This window comes from Brassica rapa, chromosome A05 (genome assembly GCF_000309985.2).
Source record: "Brassica rapa cultivar Chiifu-401-42 chromosome A05, CAAS_Brap_v3.01, whole genome shotgun sequence".
NCBI lineage: Eukaryota > Viridiplantae > Streptophyta > Magnoliopsida > Brassicales > Brassicaceae > Brassica > Brassica rapa.
The window spans coordinates 2,317,167-2,332,455 of record NC_024799.2 but is presented as its reverse complement, the minus strand read 5'-3'; the positions used below and the strand labels follow the sequence as shown (position 1 = coordinate 2,332,455).

The 15,289-nt window shown below is 36.9% G+C and overlaps 6 protein-coding genes across 10 annotated transcripts; 3 read left to right on the top strand and 3 right to left on the bottom strand.

The window, feature by feature from the left end:
• The first annotated feature begins 284 nt into the window (after nucleotides 1-284).
• On the top strand, nucleotides 285-2,065 carry LOC103866823 (putative casein kinase II subunit beta-4). Of its 3 annotated transcripts, none has more exons than XM_018659328.2 (5): nucleotides 285-677; nucleotides 739-957; nucleotides 1,040-1,149; nucleotides 1,340-1,502; nucleotides 1,613-2,065. In XM_018659328.2, exons 1-5 carry the CDS (start codon nucleotides 512-514, stop codon nucleotides 1,744-1,746), a joined length of 792 nt encoding a protein of 263 aa, XP_018514844.1. In that variant the 5' UTR covers nucleotides 285-511; the 3' UTR covers nucleotides 1,747-2,065. The 3 variants fall into 3 exon arrangements, with proteins under 3 accessions (XP_018514844.1, XP_018514843.1, XP_009143056.1); XM_018659327.2 differs by having other exon boundaries at nucleotides 334-677; nucleotides 1,340-1,505; XM_009144808.3 differs by having other exon boundaries at nucleotides 339-677; nucleotides 745-957; nucleotides 1,340-1,505.
• Nucleotides 2,066-2,577: 512 nt separating this feature from the next.
• Nucleotides 2,578-3,358, bottom strand: LOC103866822 (FCS-Like Zinc finger 3). The gene is made up of 2 exons (XM_009144807.3): nucleotides 3,131-3,358; nucleotides 2,578-3,027 (listed from the first exon to the last, which is right to left on the bottom strand). Exons 1-2 carry the CDS (start codon nucleotides 3,238-3,240, stop codon nucleotides 2,862-2,864), a joined length of 276 nt encoding a protein of 91 aa, XP_009143055.1. The 5' UTR covers nucleotides 3,241-3,358; the 3' UTR covers nucleotides 2,578-2,861.
• Nucleotides 3,359-5,691: 2,333 nt separating this feature from the next.
• LOC103866821 (probable dolichyl pyrophosphate Glc1Man9GlcNAc2 alpha-1,3-glucosyltransferase) lies at nucleotides 5,692-7,987 on the top strand. The gene is made up of 3 exons (XM_009144806.3): nucleotides 5,692-6,515; nucleotides 6,696-7,140; nucleotides 7,496-7,987. Exons 1-3 carry the CDS (start codon nucleotides 5,799-5,801, stop codon nucleotides 7,846-7,848), a joined length of 1,515 nt encoding a protein of 504 aa, XP_009143054.1. The 5' UTR covers nucleotides 5,692-5,798; the 3' UTR covers nucleotides 7,849-7,987.
• Nucleotides 7,988-9,675: 1,688 nt separating this feature from the next.
• LOC103866818 (10 kDa chaperonin 2, chloroplastic) lies at nucleotides 9,676-11,080 on the top strand. 3 transcript variants are annotated; one of them, XM_009144804.3, is made up of 7 exons: nucleotides 9,676-9,847; nucleotides 9,931-9,989; nucleotides 10,055-10,105; nucleotides 10,187-10,252; nucleotides 10,338-10,388; nucleotides 10,479-10,508; nucleotides 10,882-11,080. In XM_009144804.3, exons 1-7 carry the CDS (start codon nucleotides 9,754-9,756, stop codon nucleotides 10,948-10,950), a joined length of 420 nt encoding a protein of 139 aa, XP_009143052.1. In that variant the 5' UTR covers nucleotides 9,676-9,753; the 3' UTR covers nucleotides 10,951-11,080. The 3 variants fall into 3 exon arrangements, with proteins under 3 accessions (XP_009143052.1, XP_033148382.1, XP_033148380.1); XM_033292491.1 differs by having other exon boundaries at nucleotides 10,479-10,540; nucleotides 10,832-11,039; XM_033292489.1 differs by having other exon boundaries at nucleotides 10,338-10,508.
• Nucleotides 11,034-13,289, bottom strand: LOC103866820 (protein TRIGALACTOSYLDIACYLGLYCEROL 4, chloroplastic). The gene is made up of 4 exons (XM_009144805.3): nucleotides 12,945-13,289; nucleotides 12,155-12,404; nucleotides 11,406-12,083; nucleotides 11,034-11,329 (listed from the first exon to the last, which is right to left on the bottom strand). The coding sequence occupies exons 1-4, from the start codon at nucleotides 13,214-13,216 to the stop codon at nucleotides 11,138-11,140; spliced, it is 1,392 nt and encodes a 463-aa protein (XP_009143053.1). The 5' UTR covers nucleotides 13,217-13,289; the 3' UTR covers nucleotides 11,034-11,137.
• A 448-nt stretch (nucleotides 13,290-13,737) lies between these two features.
• Nucleotides 13,738-14,578, bottom strand: LOC103866817 (acyl carrier protein 1, mitochondrial). The gene is made up of 2 exons (XM_009144803.3): nucleotides 14,309-14,578; nucleotides 13,738-14,106 (listed from the first exon to the last, which is right to left on the bottom strand). Exons 1-2 carry the CDS (start codon nucleotides 14,507-14,509, stop codon nucleotides 13,930-13,932), a joined length of 378 nt encoding a protein of 125 aa, XP_009143051.1. The 5' UTR covers nucleotides 14,510-14,578; the 3' UTR covers nucleotides 13,738-13,929.
• Between the last annotated feature and the right edge of the window lie 711 nt (nucleotides 14,579-15,289).

Here is a 15,289-nt window from a genome sequence, read left to right as displayed (position 1 = left end):
AATTAACTTTTGTTTCAATAAACAATATATTTTTTTAAAAAAAGTTATTAGTTTTAGTCTTTTAGACAATGGATAGACCACTAAACCCCCTCATCATTATTAACAAGAAGGAAAGGCAAGTCAATCATTATTATCGTGTTTATGCAAAAAAAAAAAAAAAAGAAATAAATTTATGATTCCTTTCTTCCGAAGATATGATATAGAAAATGAATACCTGTAAATAGGTTTACTTGTATTAGTAAATGAATCTTCTGTGTTATTCTTTTTTCCTTATACACTCACACAACATTAAAGCCCAATAAGGAAAGCCCATTTGTAAATAAAACAATAAAAAATCAAAGAGAAGAAAACAAAACAGTAGAGGAAGAGAGAAAGCAGAGAGAGCACTCTTTACCTCTTCTTCTCTTTCGTCTACTCTCTTCTCTGATCAACTAACTAAAATAAAAAAAGGGAAAACCCCAGATCTCTCCGCCTCTCTCCTGATAATAAAGTCCGAGACTTTAATCGAGTTATGCACAAGGGCCGGAGCGGAATCACAATGGGCGGTGGCGGCTCATCGTCGAGATCGGAGCTCCTCGGCGGAGCTACTGATCGGAAAAGAATCAACGAAGCTTTAGACAAACATCTTAAAAAGTCTTTAGACAAAGATTCATTCCCTTCAACCTCAACTAATAAAGGTTCTGTCTTTTTAAATGTTCTGTCTTTTTGTTACTGGTCTAATTTTTTTTTTTTTGTTAGCAACAGTTGAATCTGAAGGATCAGATGTGAGTGGCTCAGAGGGTGAGGACGAAGATACGTCATGGATCTCGTGGTTTTGTAATTTGAGAGGGAATGAGTTTTTCTGCGAAGTGGATGAAGATTATGTGCAAGATGATTTTAATCTGTGTGGGTTGAGTGGTCTAGTTCCTTACTATGATTATGCACTTGATCTTATCTTAGATATTGACTCATCAAACGGTAAGTGTGTGTGTGAAGTTTCCTTAACTATGATTATGCACTTGATCTGATTATTTTTTTTATTGTGTGTGTGTGCATTTAGGTGATATGTTTACTGAAGAGCAGAATGAGTTGGTGGAGTCAGCTGCTGAGATGTTGTATGGTCTTATTCATGTTCGTTACATTCTCACTACTAAAGGAATGGCTGCTATGGTATATACTAAAGAAGCTTTTTTTTTCAATGTTCGAGAAAATCGCTAGGCGGTAGTTAGGCGGGTGCTTTATTTAGAATTATTCTAGAAAAATTGTTTCGTTTATTTCTGATTTGCTGATTAGTCGCCGCCTAGACCGATTTTTAGAACACTAGTTTTCTTTGTTTGAATGAGATTGAATATGTTTGTAGTTGGAGAAGTACAAGAGCTGTGATTTTGGGAGATGTCCGAGAGTGTTCTGCAGCGGGCAGTCTTGTCTTCCGGTGGGGCAATCGGATATACCGAGGTCGAGCACGGTGAAGATATACTGCCCTAAATGCGAGGATCTTTACTACCCGCGATCTAAATACCAAGGCAGTATCCTTTTTTCCACTTTGTTTAGAAAGTTTTTTGGGAGATGTTAAGAGTGTTTGTTTGTTTGTTGTCTTAGTGTTTTTTATTTTCCTTAATGGTTATTTTTGCAGACATTGATGGAGCTTACTTCGGGACTACATTCCCACATTTGTTTCTCATGGCCCATGGGAACGTGAAACCGCAGAAGCCGAGTCAAAGCTATGTTCCTAAGATATTTGGCTTTAAGGTACATAAGAAGCAATGATGAATGATTCTTCTTGATGGTCACGGATGATCATACTGTATCGTGGTTGGAGGATGAAATTGAAAAGAGCTCTTATGACTAAAAGGTCTTGAGAAGTTGAGTTCTATGTATGTAATCTTGGATGAAACTGATCTATAGAGAATCTGTCATTGGCACCCGTGGGGATTCATTTAAATCATTTACAGATATGGTTTTGATTTTGCTTAACAGTTTGTTGTGTATATTAAAATTGCTGAGGTAAATAAGAGATTGGTCCTTATTGTTTCTTGTGGTATACGCAACTAAGGTGCATCACTAATATTCGACTCTTTTATTCTAATAGACATTGGCATGGGTCTCGTTTTGTGACAAAGTGGTTTTTACTTTAGTCTCCTCAATATAATATACCTCATGAATCATGGACAGTTTTAATAATTTGATTCTCGAATCATGGACAGTATGAACATCAACAAAAGAGGCAAGAACTCAACAATGTGTTCAGTCTATTTAGGCTCTTAAATGGCCCAGACATTATGAATCAGCCTATCTATCCATTTGTTTCGATGCTAGTAAAGATAATAGAAAATCTATAATGGGCTTATTTTTAGCCCATTAAGGCCCAAACATAGCTGTATCCTTTTTCCACGTGTAACCGAACTGTCGGAGTTATTAGTTAGTGTCGGAAAAATGCATTACGGAATGAACAATCAAAAAGATAGAACTATGTTTTAAAAAGAAACTGTAATTGTTTGCGGATCAATATACAATGGATGAACTTGATGCAGATACGATAATTAGTAAGAACATAGTATGCTCTGGTTGAATTAAAACATAAGATGAGGAAGATAAAGAAATTGAATTTAGAACATATATATAGTATGCTCTGTTTTATTTTCAAAAAAAAATTAAATCCCCCCCCCTCCAATGAACAAAAACCATCAACACTCTCCCAAGCTCCAGGTTCATTTTACATAGAACCAGATCTTTACAGTTTCTCAGATCCCATATTCATCTCTGATCCAGATACATAGCAAAACCTCGCAGGTTATTCTTAAGAAGGGTATATTATAGCTTTTTTGACCAAAATAGGGTATATAAAAAAAAAGCTATTCGCTTATGTAATAAAAAGTTCTCAACTAAGCCACCACGAGAGTTCCTGTCCGAACGGTTTTGCAATCTTTAGCAGCTTCGGAGGATTTTTTACGGAGAGATCTAGCAGAAACTTTCCAGCTTTTCTCCTTGGCTTCATCAGACTCAATCTGTTCTTCTCTACACTCGTTGCTACAAAACGCCTTGTCTCCTCTGTAAAAAAAACAAATCAAGAAATAAACATCTCAATAAAAGCATTTTTAATTTAATCATGTTATAAAAAGGCAAGGACTTTTGATGGGTGTTAATTAAGTACCTGTACATGAAGATGTCTGAGTTACGACCAAGGTGTTTACGGCAAAGAGAGCAAGACTCCAAAAAGTGTGGCTCTTCACTACCAAAAACTCCAGCGTAATAAGAAGCCATTGCTTATATTAATCTCTAAAAAAGAGACGAGATTCTTGAACCAGATTCGAGATTCAGCTAATAGAGGAAGAAGAATGAGAGAGGAGGAGGTGGAAGCTGATTGATTTGGTGTACGTATATAAAGGCAAGCTTGGGACTTTCTGCTTGACCTGAACTAATCACCTGTGTTACGGACCACTATCGTTACTGTGGTCTACAATACATCTACACCCTTCTTTCAGTCTCGAAACAACTATACGTTAAAAGTTCAATGCTAGTTGATTACTTTTATTTTATTAATAATGTTTTTTTGTGTGTCTGGTAAATCGAAGTACTAGATTCTGTTTCTGCTAATTTTACCGGGAGAATTCATCCATAAAGTTGTAAGATACAATGAACCAAACTCTCTTTGTCCGTACTAGTTACTTATTTTCATTTTATTTTTTTTTAATTTTATGAGGCACACAAAAGTCTAGACAATAAATTACAAGTAAACATTTGTAAGATTCGTTGGCCACAATAACATGCATAACGCATGATTGATGGACTTTTCCTTAAATATAAATAGTTAACATTAAATGAAAGTTTCTACGTTATAAATTTTTATATTACTGCTTTCTTGTACTAGCTATTTTTAAAAATGGTTCTAGTGTGTAATTTCTACTTTCTTAGGATTCATTTCCCCTGGACAATGTTTCGTTCCTTGTGTGAAAATTTATAATCGCCTCTCATTTGTTTACTTGGTGTACTTACTGTACTTGTAAAATGTTTCATTAATTCCTCTATGGACAGTAACGTTTTTTTATATTACTAATTAATTGTTTTATGTTGTGATGATACAAAACTCAGGATACACGTGTTAAACTCAAGGTAAAAGCATCCAAAGAAATTACTGCAGGAAGTTGCTTTTCTAAATAAGTATTTAATTCAATTATACATTGTAGAATTTTTTATTGCGTAATTATACGTGTCATTTATGCGGAATTCTCTAAAAAAAATATCAAAACTGAGTTTGAGCTAGTACTATATATACGTTTTTATTCATATTATAATCTTTCCTAGTTGAAATTTAGCAGACACCAGCAGACCTTGTCTTTTGAAATCAATCGTGGTAAGAAACACACTACTAGTTTTCTTTTAATTATATGTTTAAACAAAGACCACCACGTCAAGCACTCAATGTTTCTGAGTAAGCAATGATCCACATTACGAACTTGGAAACCACTATATTCACAAAACAAAAAATAAGTATATTGTTACATAAGCAAATAATTTTCTTTTGTAATGAATTATAATAAAAGTCCAAAAGAGAAAGTTGCCAGGACCACACAACTTGTCATATGTCGTCATTGCAACAAGGCGTTCGAGTGGGGAAATAGGTCCCACAAAAGTTTGGGAATATCAAAAACGAGGAGCTGACTACACAAAACCATTTTTAAAAGGCCTTTAATTATTAATGGGACCCACCATCACCTCTCTTAGGCCCAATAATCGACGCTCTTGTCTCTCGGGCCCATGACAGCTGCCCTTGTACCCCGTTTTTCCTACCTTTTTCCATTTTTCACTGCACACCCACCTGCCATTGACACGTGTGGTGAACCTCGTTCGTGCGCCAGCTAGGCTGGGAGTATGTGATACGTGGCGGTTAAGCAAAGGCCTTAAGGTTGCATGGGAATTAAATTATATCGGTTTTAATTCTACGGTTAATATTTAATCTAATACTAGAATTATTGGATACAGGTACAGCCTTTGTTTTGTCATCGTAAATGCTCTCGGCTGTAGGTCAATTTCGGCATCAATTATGTAATGCCATGTGTAACACTCCGTCGATACCTTTGATAATGGGCTTTTCATTGGCCCAATAGTAATTGAATAACAGTCTACGTAGTCCTCCGTTTTTTTTTTCCGAACGGAACCAAATTTTCGGTTTTCAATTTGGTCATGGTCTTGATTTCGGTTTAGTTCTGCAAGATTTTGAAACTTTGTTTAGATTTCGGTTGGGTTAGATTCCTTTTTAATATTTTTCTAAAAATATATAAAAAACATAAATACCTGAAAAACTGAAACTGGATTTACAGAAATAACCGAAAAATAAACGAATTTAACAGAAATAACCAAATTTAACCGGAAATATCTAACTACTTTAGAAAATTATACTAAAAATTAACCGAAAATATCAGCTTAAAAACCAAAACTAACCAAAAACTGAACGGCACCAATTTATTCAGTTCACTTTGGTATAACTGTGGCTGAACCTAATAAACCAAAACCGAAAATACCCGATCCGAATAAACAGAAGTATCCGAAATCGCAGGGCTAAGTCTACGGTTTAGGATTTGATTTAACAGCACTGATGATCACAGCCGTTGATTATCTGTCGTAAATAATCTCAGCCGTACGTAGATCAACCTCAGAAAGTCTAGTTTAACATAGTGCCATGTCATATGTTATCAACCAACCAAGTAACGCCATATACACAACTCCACGTAAAACTCCGTCACGCTAGCTTTCATCATGGGCTTTTCCTCGGCCCATTAATAGATTTTGCAACACACGTTTACAGTCAAATCGGAGCCGAGATGGACGGCGACCGGCGACACCTCCTCCTCTGGTTCTTCGCCGCAGCGACCGCAGTGAAGCTCCTCCTAATCCCGTCGTACAGAAGCACCGACTTCGAGGTCCACCGCAACTGGCTCGCGATCACACACTCTCTCCCTCTCTCCGAATGGTACTTCGACGAGACCAGCCAATGGACGCTCGACTACCCTCCTTTCTTCGCCTACTTCGAGCGCTTCCTCTCCTTCTTCGCTCGTCTCCTCGATCCCAAGATCGTGGATCTTCACAAAGGTCTCGATTACAGCGCAGACTCCGTCGTCTACTTCCAGCGCATCACCGTTATCTTCTCCGATCTCTCTCTCCTCCTCGGTGTTTACAGATTGACTCGAAAGGTTGAGACTTTGAAGCGGAACCTGATCTGTGTTCTGGTGGTTTGGTCTCCGGGGCTGTTGATGGTTGATCACGTTCATTTTCAGTACAATGGGTTCTTGCTTGGTTGGTTGTTGCTGTCGGTTTCGTTTCTGCAAGATGGGAGAGATCTGATTGGTGGGTTTCTCTTCGCTGTTGTGTTGTGTTTCAAGCATTTGTTCGCTGTCGCTGCTCCGGTTTACTTCGTTTATCTCCTTAGGCATTACTGCTGGGCCGGTTTAGCTACCGGTTTGCGACGGCTTGTGGCTCTTGGTTCGGTTGTTGTGGCGGTTTTCGCCGCAGCTTTTGGACCGTTTATATACAATGGACAGGTTAGTAGTAAGAAAGTTTTAGTTTTTAAGCCTTGCTGTCTTATTACATTGAATACTGTCTTAGAAACCGCTGTTACTTGTCAGTTTCATGAGTTATTTGTCCGGTTTGCAGTGAAAGTCAATGCCTTTTTTGTATATTGAGTCAAACTTATGGTGTGTAGTGTTGTTGTTGTGTTGCAGATACAGCAAGTGATAAGTAGAATGTTTCCTTTTGGGAGAGGGTTGTGTCATGCTTACTGGGCACCTAACTTTTGGGTTTTCTATATAATACTCGATAAAGGTCTTGCCTTTACGCTGCGGAAGCTCGGGTTCGACGTTCAGGTTCCTTCGGCTTCTTTCACTGGAGGTTTAGTTGGGGACTCTTCACCGTTTGCTGTTCTCCCTCAGATCACTCCATTGACAACGTTTGTGATGGTGTTACTTGCCATTACTCCGTGTCTGATCAAAGCTTGGAAGAAACCGCAACCCGGGCTTGTGGGTAGGTGGATTGCTTATGCATATACATGCGGGTTTTTGTTTGGATGGCATGTACATGAGAAAGCGTCGCTTCACTTCACTATCCCACTAGCAATTGTTGCAGTGCAGAGTTTAGAAGATGCTAAACACTACTTCTTGGTTTCCATAGGTATAATAACGTTTTTTTTGTTCTAAGACCATCTCCAATGGTACTCTATAATTTTCTCTATATTTCACTCTAAAATAGAGTAATTGCTCCAATGGTTCACTCTATAATAGAGTGAAATATAGAGTATTCTTGTTTTTTCACTCTATATTTGGAGTAAAAAAATAAGATTACTCTATATTTCACTATATTATAGAGTAACTCTATTACAGAGTGAACCATTAGAGCAAATCTAACTCTATAATAGAGTTACTCTATTTTAGTGTAAATTATAGAGGAAAAAATAGAGTTCCCTTGGAGATGCGCTAACCACCACTCGTTCCATGTATTGATATGATCTCTCTATAATCTCATGCAGTGTATTGCTACTCGCTCTTTCCACTCTTATATGAGCCGCAGGAGTATCCAATCAAAGTTCTGTTGCTGTTGTTGCACTCCATGGTAATGTGGCTAGGCTTTACGGCTCTATACTCTGACGAGAAGGCGTTGAAGGAGAAGGAGGGTGGTGAAAGCAAGAGCAAGTTTGAGATTGGATGTATTGAGAAGGGTTACCTGATAGGTTTGGTTCTAGTAGAGATAGTGTCTCAGTTCTTGCATCCTTATTTTCTAGGTGACAGATATGCATTTATGCCTTTGATGTTGATCTCGACCTACTGTGCCGTTGGTATCATGTACTCTTGGATTTGGCAGCTTCTTAAGATCCTGACATGACTTAGATTTTTGGTTACTTGAGGAGTTTGATTCTAATACTATGTTTAATCATGTAGTTTTCTGTATTGTTCTCATCATGAACTTGTGATTTTGTTTTATTTCATAATCCTTAAATATGTGAAAGCATATCCCTAATCTAGTGATTTGTTTAGATGTTTCATTAATGAATTTACCTAGCAAGTTTGAACTTTGAGTCTCAGCAAAATTATTATACAATTATCCAGATTGGTAGAAAAAATCTACATAAATGCTTCAAAAAATGTATAACCATTAGATGTAAATTTTCATAAAACATAAAACTGTATATAATAGCACAACTTAAAAAATAATAATAAAAAATAGTAAAATACATAAAGAGTGAAGTCACAAATTCATGTTGCTGTGAGGAGGAAACACCCAAGAAATGTAGTTAGGATAAAAGTCACTCGAACGGCGAGCAGAGCCAATTTCCTCAACACCAATGGAAAAGTAGTCGCCACGGTCCCCTTTACGTGACTGGTACAATCTGTTCCTCTTCGAGGAGGGACTAGTAGCTCTTGTGAGAGAGGCAAGGCGATTTGCGAATATCGTCAAGCCACCGAGCTCTCTCTTCTCTTCCCACGCATCGCCTTTATACTGTTTCTGACAATTAGCAAAAGGAAGAAGAAAACGAACTCATCAGAGTGTATTAAGAGAAGCTATACGGCATGATCTCATAGAAGTTCGAATGTTGGTATCATGAGAAACCTACAAACTTTTGATAAGTGAAATCATTCATCCGTGCAACTTAAATAACATATATTGAAACACGTACTTCTAAATAAAAGATCTAAAGAGATGCTTGAAGTTTTTTTTTCCCCTTTTCTGCGTATGTTAAAGAGGTATTGCTTTATTATATCGAATGAATTGCTTGATGAACAAGACTAATCCTAGACGTAAAAAGATAAAAGTTTTTTTTGTGAATATTCTTTTTTTTTATTTTGACATAAAATTTCTATAATTATGTGGATACAATATGTAAACCTTTAGATTTATCCCATACTAGATATGGGTCGGAGTTTGTTTAATGTTTTGATTCTGTAGAAAATAAAAGTAACAAATCATTTTATTATAATCTTAGAACTAAAAAATCATTTTCCCATATAAATTTCACTTAATATTTATATTTTAATAATTATGCAAAATAGTTATCAACTTTGTATTATGTACTAGAGAAAATACTTATATCTAAAATTTAAACCAAACCCAATTCGAAGTAATAGTTATAGCGAAACTAAAATACATAAAAGTCAAATAAGCAATCGATTAAACAGCAATATCATACAATTTTTTTGCATTAATTTAATTTTTGTATTAACTTATTATATATTATTTTTCTTGTTTAAATATATTCTAATGTTTTCTTGCTCATTTAAGTTTGTACTAGATCTCGACCTGCACGACCGTGCGGGTTTTGTTTAATATTGATATATTTTAGATTATGCAATAAAATATATCAATAAATTAATAAAATTGATGTTATATATTATCTAATTTTATAATAATACTTGTGTGGCGTATAATATTATTACTATAAATTTTTAAATTGGTTTTAGCTAGACAGGGATTATTGATTAGATATTAAACCCGATTTAGAAAATATATATTTTAAAATTTTAGTCTAATTTTAGAGTCTATACGGATTTTATAACACTGAATGTGTATATCATTGTTAGTGTAAAAAGATTATGAGATCTTTCTGAAATGGATCTTATTAGCTAAGCTCAAATGGAATAGTTGAAAACAGCTAATGGGCCGTAACATTGGCCCAACTCAAAAGCATAAGAACCAACGAGAAACCTCTCTAAGCCGAAGTCAAAACAGAGGAAGAAGAGAGTAGTTGCTGCTGCTTCTGCAAAAGAAAAGAAACCTTATCTAGCATAGCAAATGGCTACTTCCACTTTCGTCTCTCTACCAAAACCCTTCTTTGCTTTTCCTGTTAAAACCAACACTCCTGCGATAGCTAACCATAAGCTTCTCGGTACTCTTGACACAAATCTGAAACTTAAGGAAAGCTTCAGCCTTTTAATGATTTGTTTGTTTCCTCATGTTTCTTGTCTTCAGGAAGCCGAAGAGGTTGTCTCAGAGTCAAAGCTGTTTCCACCAAATGGGAACCGACAAAGGTACAGTCTTTTTTTCTGTTTTAATTTGATCAGAAAAGTTGAATTCATTTCGTTTTTTTTTGAAGGTTGTTCCTCAAGCAGACAGGGTTCTTGTTCGTCTTGAAGAGCTTGCTCAGGTCTCTATCTCTTATAGCTTCTTTATGAATTCAATTGCCAACAGTTATATAGATTATTATGTTGTTACTTTGTGAATGCAGACAACCTCAGGTGGAGTGTTGTTACCTAAAGCAGCTGTTAAGTTTGAGAGGTACCTAACCGGAGAGGTAAGTAAGCCTTTGCTCCTTTGTGTTATGTTACTTTTCGTATTAATTAACATGTCTGTTTTTATAGCTTTTAATCATATTGTAGGTTGTCTCTGTTGGCTCTGAGGTGGGACAACAAGTTGGCCCTGGAAACAAGGTTAGATTCTTTCTTCAACTCTTAAAGTCAATAACCATTTTGTACTGTAAACGTTCTTCTTCATTCGTTTCACCTTTCCCTTTCTCTCAGGTTCTGTTCTCTGACGTGAGCGCATATGAGGTTAGTTAGTTAGTTATGTTTTTTGCCTTCTTGATGGAGAGAGATATTTGTTCTGGTGTTTATTTTAGTTAGTTATAATTATCTTAAGGATTTTTAATAGTTTTAAGGTTATTTGGTTTTCATATAAATAGTCGTCTATGCCTAGAGTTGTATGGAAATTATTGATATTGGTATTTTTATAAAAGAGAGGTTTGAAACCCTTTATTTACTTGTTACGGCTAGAACTCGAGAGTTCTCAACGAATCAAGAAGACTTTGATCCTATGTATTTTCAGACTAAATAGGATTCATTGTGTTATCGTAGCTTCCGCTACATCACTTCTCCACAGTGAAATTACCCCTCTGCAATGAATTAAAGTGCAATTATTGTGCAGGTCGATTTGGGGACCGGTGCTAGGCATTGTTTTTGCAAAGAGAGCGACCTGTTGGCCCTCGTGGAGTAGAGTTCTTGTCTGAGAACGTCCAATGTTTTCTTGAAAGATTTTTAATGTGTTCAGACTTTGTTTTGTGACAAACAATATTTCAATCATTTGAAATCATTTAAATAAAAGTATCTTCAACTAGTTGAACCAATATGTGCCATGACATGGCATCTTCTGATACAACAAAGTGATAAGGAAACTAAATATTTTAAAACTCAAAAACTCGAAGCTCAACCATGCCTTCTTTCCTCTTTGGTGAGTACCAAGCCACCACTTTCCCAGACTCAAGAAGCCTCAACGAGTAGTTCAAACTGTAAATCAAATCCTCCATCTGTGCACCATACTTCCCTGCACCTACCTCAAACTGTGAGTCCACTTTGAAAACGATTGGCCCTGCAACCTGCAAAATACAAAACAGTCTCATAATTTGATTCTTTCTATTCATCACACTACTTTGGAACAAGAAGCTTAAGTACCTGTTGCTGGAATATCAAGCTGAGCCTCGGAGAGCCTGACGCGTCATCATCTGTTTTGTTACTCCCTGAAGATCTTTTAATAGCATGGAAGATTCTTTTAGCAAGAGCAGAAGCTGAGGAAACGTCCACACGAGCATCTACCCTCGTTAAATCACCATACAGCTTACTAAACCTCCCTTTCTGAAACGTACAACACGCAGAACCAAACGCATCTGCAGTTATCGGACTCCTCCTCTTCGTGTCTCGGCCTGTGATCCAAGCTGCCAAGGTGCTTCCTACTATCCCTGAAACTGCTGCGTGAGGCTCCTTGAGGCGTATGTCGTAAGGAAGAAAGACAGGTGACTCATCCTCATCATCTTCTTCTTCTTCCTTTGTGTTGTCATCTTTCTCTTTAGGCCTCCATAAGTCTTTGCTTGCTTTGTATGAAACTGCAGCCTTGGCGCATAAGCCAGGGAACAAAGAAGCAGGAGGAGCATCGCCATTAGTCTCAGCAGCGTTCACTTGCTGAGGATGGCCCTTGCTTTTGTGTACAGCAAAACGGTAGTGAAGCCCGGTCGTCTCTGGAGCAAGCGATGAGACATCGAAGTTTAACGACTCAGGAACATCCCAGAACCGTCCCTTATGGTCCAGAAACAGGTCTGGCCAAGCTGCTTCCACAGTGAGATCATGTTTCTCAAGCTGCTCAAAAAAAAACAAAAAACATAAGAGCTTATAACATTACAAAACCATCAATGAGAATAGATGCGTACCGGATGAACAAACATGAGCTTCTTTCTGATCCCTTCTTTATCGCCAAGACGCTCAGCGCTGAGCAAGAGAGAGGAAGAAGAGCCCAATGCAATCTGAGTCCATAGACCAACTGAGTAAAGAGATTTGTCTACAATGTGTTTTGTTGTATCCTTGAAAAGCTGGAGATCCCATTCCTCTGCCTTGCTGATACTTGTTTTGATATCAGCAAAGAGCTTCTTTGGCTTGAACTGCCCAACCAAGCCTGCCCACCTTCAAACAATCCATACAGAAGTAAGTCACATGTCTTGTCTCAACAACAACACTGAGAAACAAAGACAACCTCTACTGCTGTTTTTTGTACCCAAAGTCAAAAACTTTAAGCTTTTACTTACTCAAAACACCAAAGACAAAACTGATTGTTCTCACTAAAACCAAACTGAACTAGTTTTATGTCTCATTAACAACACTGAGAAAAAAAAGACATCCCCTTTTGCTGTTTTTGTATTCAAATTCTAAACCTTTAAGCATTGCTAACTCCAAACAACAAAGACAAAAGTGATTGTTTCTCACTAAAACAGCAGGAAAGGAGTTAAAGATATATAATTAAAGTGAACAAAAAAACCCAAACAGAACTAGTTTTGTGTCTCATCAACAACACTGAAAAAATAAAGACAACCTCTTTTGCTGTTTTTTTTTGTGTATCCAAAGTCAAAACCTTTAAGCATTTTACTAACTCAAAACACCAAATGACAAAAGTGATTTGTTCTCACTAAGACAGCAGGAGGAGGTGTTAAAGATTGTTGTTGTTACCAGTTTGAAGAGGAAGGACAGAGCAAGAGGGAATTGAGAGAGAAAGAGCCGAGTCTCTTGTCGGAAGAAGGAGCAAAAGCAGGGATGACTCCGAGGGGGAAGCCTTCGCGGAGGAGAGAGAGCTGCTGAATACGGTGAGAGCGGCTGGCTCGTGCACCGTCGACGGGAAACGGCTCGCCGGGAACGGAACGAGCTGTGCCTTCGAGGGTTTGCGGTGAAGAGAGGTTATGGTCCCAGAACACTGCGTCAATTGCTGAGCTGAGATTCGCCATTTTCAACTTCCTTCTTGTTTTCTCCTTCCTTATCTCTCCTGTGTACTACTTAGTACTTACCAACCTGAGGAGGCAGAAGGGGTTTAAGCTTTATCATGGGCCTTTTTCTTTTACCAATATGGGCTTCTTCATAAATTAAATGGGCCTTATTATTAAGTAGTAACTCTGAAAAATGTTGGATATGTACTGGTAAAAAACCACCCTTATGGTTAGTATCAGCAGTTATTGATATTATATTTTTCTAAACTTTTTAAATAAAAAATATTCTCTCAAAAATTTGTATGTGAACAATTAAAAAAAAATATTTAAGTTTTTTAAAATATATAAGAAAACTGATCAAACCTGATTCAGTTCCATTTTAGTTCTACAACTCAATTCCTAAATCCATAAATCTTAACAAAACAATGTATAGAGTGGAATGACTAGATTTGATTGGAGTTAATGATGCAGTTATCATTGGAATCTCTGTGGGATGAAAATATTTGATCTAAACTTTTGATTTAAAAGAGAACAAAAACCCATTTGGTTGAATAAAAGACAGATTGTAACTACTCCAGAAAAAGTGTCGAATTACAAAATAATCAAGGCATAAGGTTTCTTAAGGAAACTGTTAAAAGAGACAAGAATGGCTCTCAAAACAGAACTGAATTTATTTGGAACTCCCATGATCAGGAAAGAACAAAAAACATGAGAGAGATAGCACACAGGTGTGTTTAGCTAGACATAGGATGATTGAAAACGTATTCAATGGCAAGAGAGCAAGAGTCTATCTTGTCAGCTTCTTTGTCAGGGATCTCAAGCTTGAACTCCTCTTCAATAGCCATCACAATCTCCACCGTGTCCAAACTATCTAACCCCAAATCCTTTTGGAAATGAACTTCAGGAGTCACCTGTGAGATTCAAATGTGGAAAAACTCATCAACAACAAAACAAGCCATAACAACAAAAGACACAACAGATTATCCATTAAGACATAACTAAATTTATTACAGTATTGCTGAAAAACAAAAAGACAGGAACTAATATTTGATCCGATAAACTGCAAGTCTGGTAATAATCCGAGTAAATTTTTAACGAAGATCGAAACTGTACCTTAGCGGGATCGACTTTAGGGAAGCTCTTGACAACGTCGAGGACTCTGTCGACGACATCCTGCTTGCTGAGATGATCATCGTGCGAAGAGAAAGCACGCATCGAGCCAAGGAATCCGATTTGAGACTGGTTCGAACCTCTCACCGCTAGGTTTTGCACGGGAACCCTCAGGTGACGAAGAAGTGCGTTTCTCAGTGCCATTTTCCGTCGAGTTCTGAGATTTTAGGGATTCGATGAGATACACGAAAGAGAGTAAAGGAAAGCTCGATGGCACGTTCTTATCACGTGTCCCCTACTTTAAGCCCAGCCCAACTTAATACGTGGGCTTTGTTATAAAGCCCATGATATTTTGAATTTAATAATATGCTCCTTCGGAAAAATGGACATTTAAATCCTCGGCTATTTAAAATCAGCAAGTTTAATACCGAACTATTACTTGCACGATTTTATTCTCCAACTAATAGTTGATTTAACAAATTAGTGACTAAAATAGTCAACTGATAAATTATAATTGATTTTTGTTAACCTTTTATTAATTATTTTTGTCATTGAACTTTAAAAACTCGAAATCTTCAAATTTAAATCATAGTTTTAAGTGAAGACGAATTTCGGCGACGATAAAGACGATTTTCAATGATAAAATAACAAATCCGACCCAATTACGGAAATAAGTATCATTGAAAATTGCCTTTCACATCGCCAGAAATCTTTTCCACTCAAAGTTAAATTTTGAATTTGGGGATTTCAAATTTTTCAGATTCAGTGACGAAAATAATTAATATAAAACTAACGAGAGATTCGTTTATGATTTAACAGATTTAAATGGTAATTTCCCCTGCGCCCAGCTTCCTATTTATTTCTAATTTATTCCCAATAGTTTCTAATTTTACATAAATGAGCCATTGGTCTGCTTTTTATCATTTGTCCGCTAGTTCAAGCCCAGCCCAAGTTAATACGTGGGCCTTGTTATAAAGCCCATAA

Bases quoted from the DNA above. Each gene is read 5' to 3' on its own strand.
- LOC103866821 (XM_009144806.3), top strand. From the start codon at position 5,799: ATGGACGGCGACCGGCGACACCTCCTCCTCTGGTTCTTCGCCGCAGCG. The intron at 6,516-6,695 runs GTTAGTAGTAAG...GTTGTGTTGCAG, and splicing joins CGTTTATATACAATGGACAG to ATACAGCAAGTGATAAGTAG. The intron at 7,141-7,495 runs GTATAATAACGT...AATCTCATGCAG, and splicing joins CTACTTCTTGGTTTCCATAG to TGTATTGCTACTCGCTCTTT.
- LOC103866818 (XM_033292489.1), top strand. From the start codon at position 9,754: ATGGCTACTTCCACTTTCGTCTCTCTACCAAAACCCTTCTTTGCTTTT. The intron at 9,848-9,930 runs GTACTCTTGACA...TCTTGTCTTCAG, and splicing joins AGCTAACCATAAGCTTCTCG to GAAGCCGAAGAGGTTGTCTC. The intron at 10,509-10,881 runs GTTAGTTAGTTA...ATTATTGTGCAG, and splicing joins CTGACGTGAGCGCATATGAG to GTCGATTTGGGGACCGGTGC.
- LOC103866817 (XM_009144803.3), bottom strand. From the start codon at position 14,509: ATGGCACTGAGAAACGCACTTCTTCGTCACCTGAGGGTTCCCGTGCAA. The intron at 14,107-14,308 runs GTACAGTTTCGA...TGAATCTCACAG, and splicing joins CTAAAGTCGATCCCGCTAAG to GTGACTCCTGAAGTTCATTT.
- LOC103866823 (XM_018659327.2), top strand. From the start codon at position 512: ATGCACAAGGGCCGGAGCGGAATCACAATGGGCGGTGGCGGCTCATCG. The intron at 678-738 runs GTTCTGTCTTTT...TTTTTTTGTTAG, and splicing joins TTCAACCTCAACTAATAAAG to CAACAGTTGAATCTGAAGGA. The intron at 958-1,039 runs GTAAGTGTGTGT...GTGTGCATTTAG, and splicing joins AGATATTGACTCATCAAACG to GTGATATGTTTACTGAAGAG.
- LOC103866822 (XM_009144807.3), bottom strand. From the start codon at position 3,240: ATGGCTTCTTATTACGCTGGAGTTTTTGGTAGTGAAGAGCCACACTTT. The intron at 3,028-3,130 runs GTACTTAATTAA...TTTTTTTTACAG, and splicing joins TCAGACATCTTCATGTACAG to AGGAGACAAGGCGTTTTGTA.
- LOC103866820 (XM_009144805.3), bottom strand. From the start codon at position 13,216: ATGGCGAATCTCAGCTCAGCAATTGACGCAGTGTTCTGGGACCATAAC. The intron at 12,405-12,944 runs GTAACAACAACA...GATTGTTTGAAG, and splicing joins TGTCCTTCCTCTTCAAACTG to GTGGGCAGGCTTGGTTGGGC. The intron at 12,084-12,154 runs GTACGCATCTAT...TTTTTTGAGCAG, and splicing joins AGCTCATGTTTGTTCATCCG to CTTGAGAAACATGATCTCAC.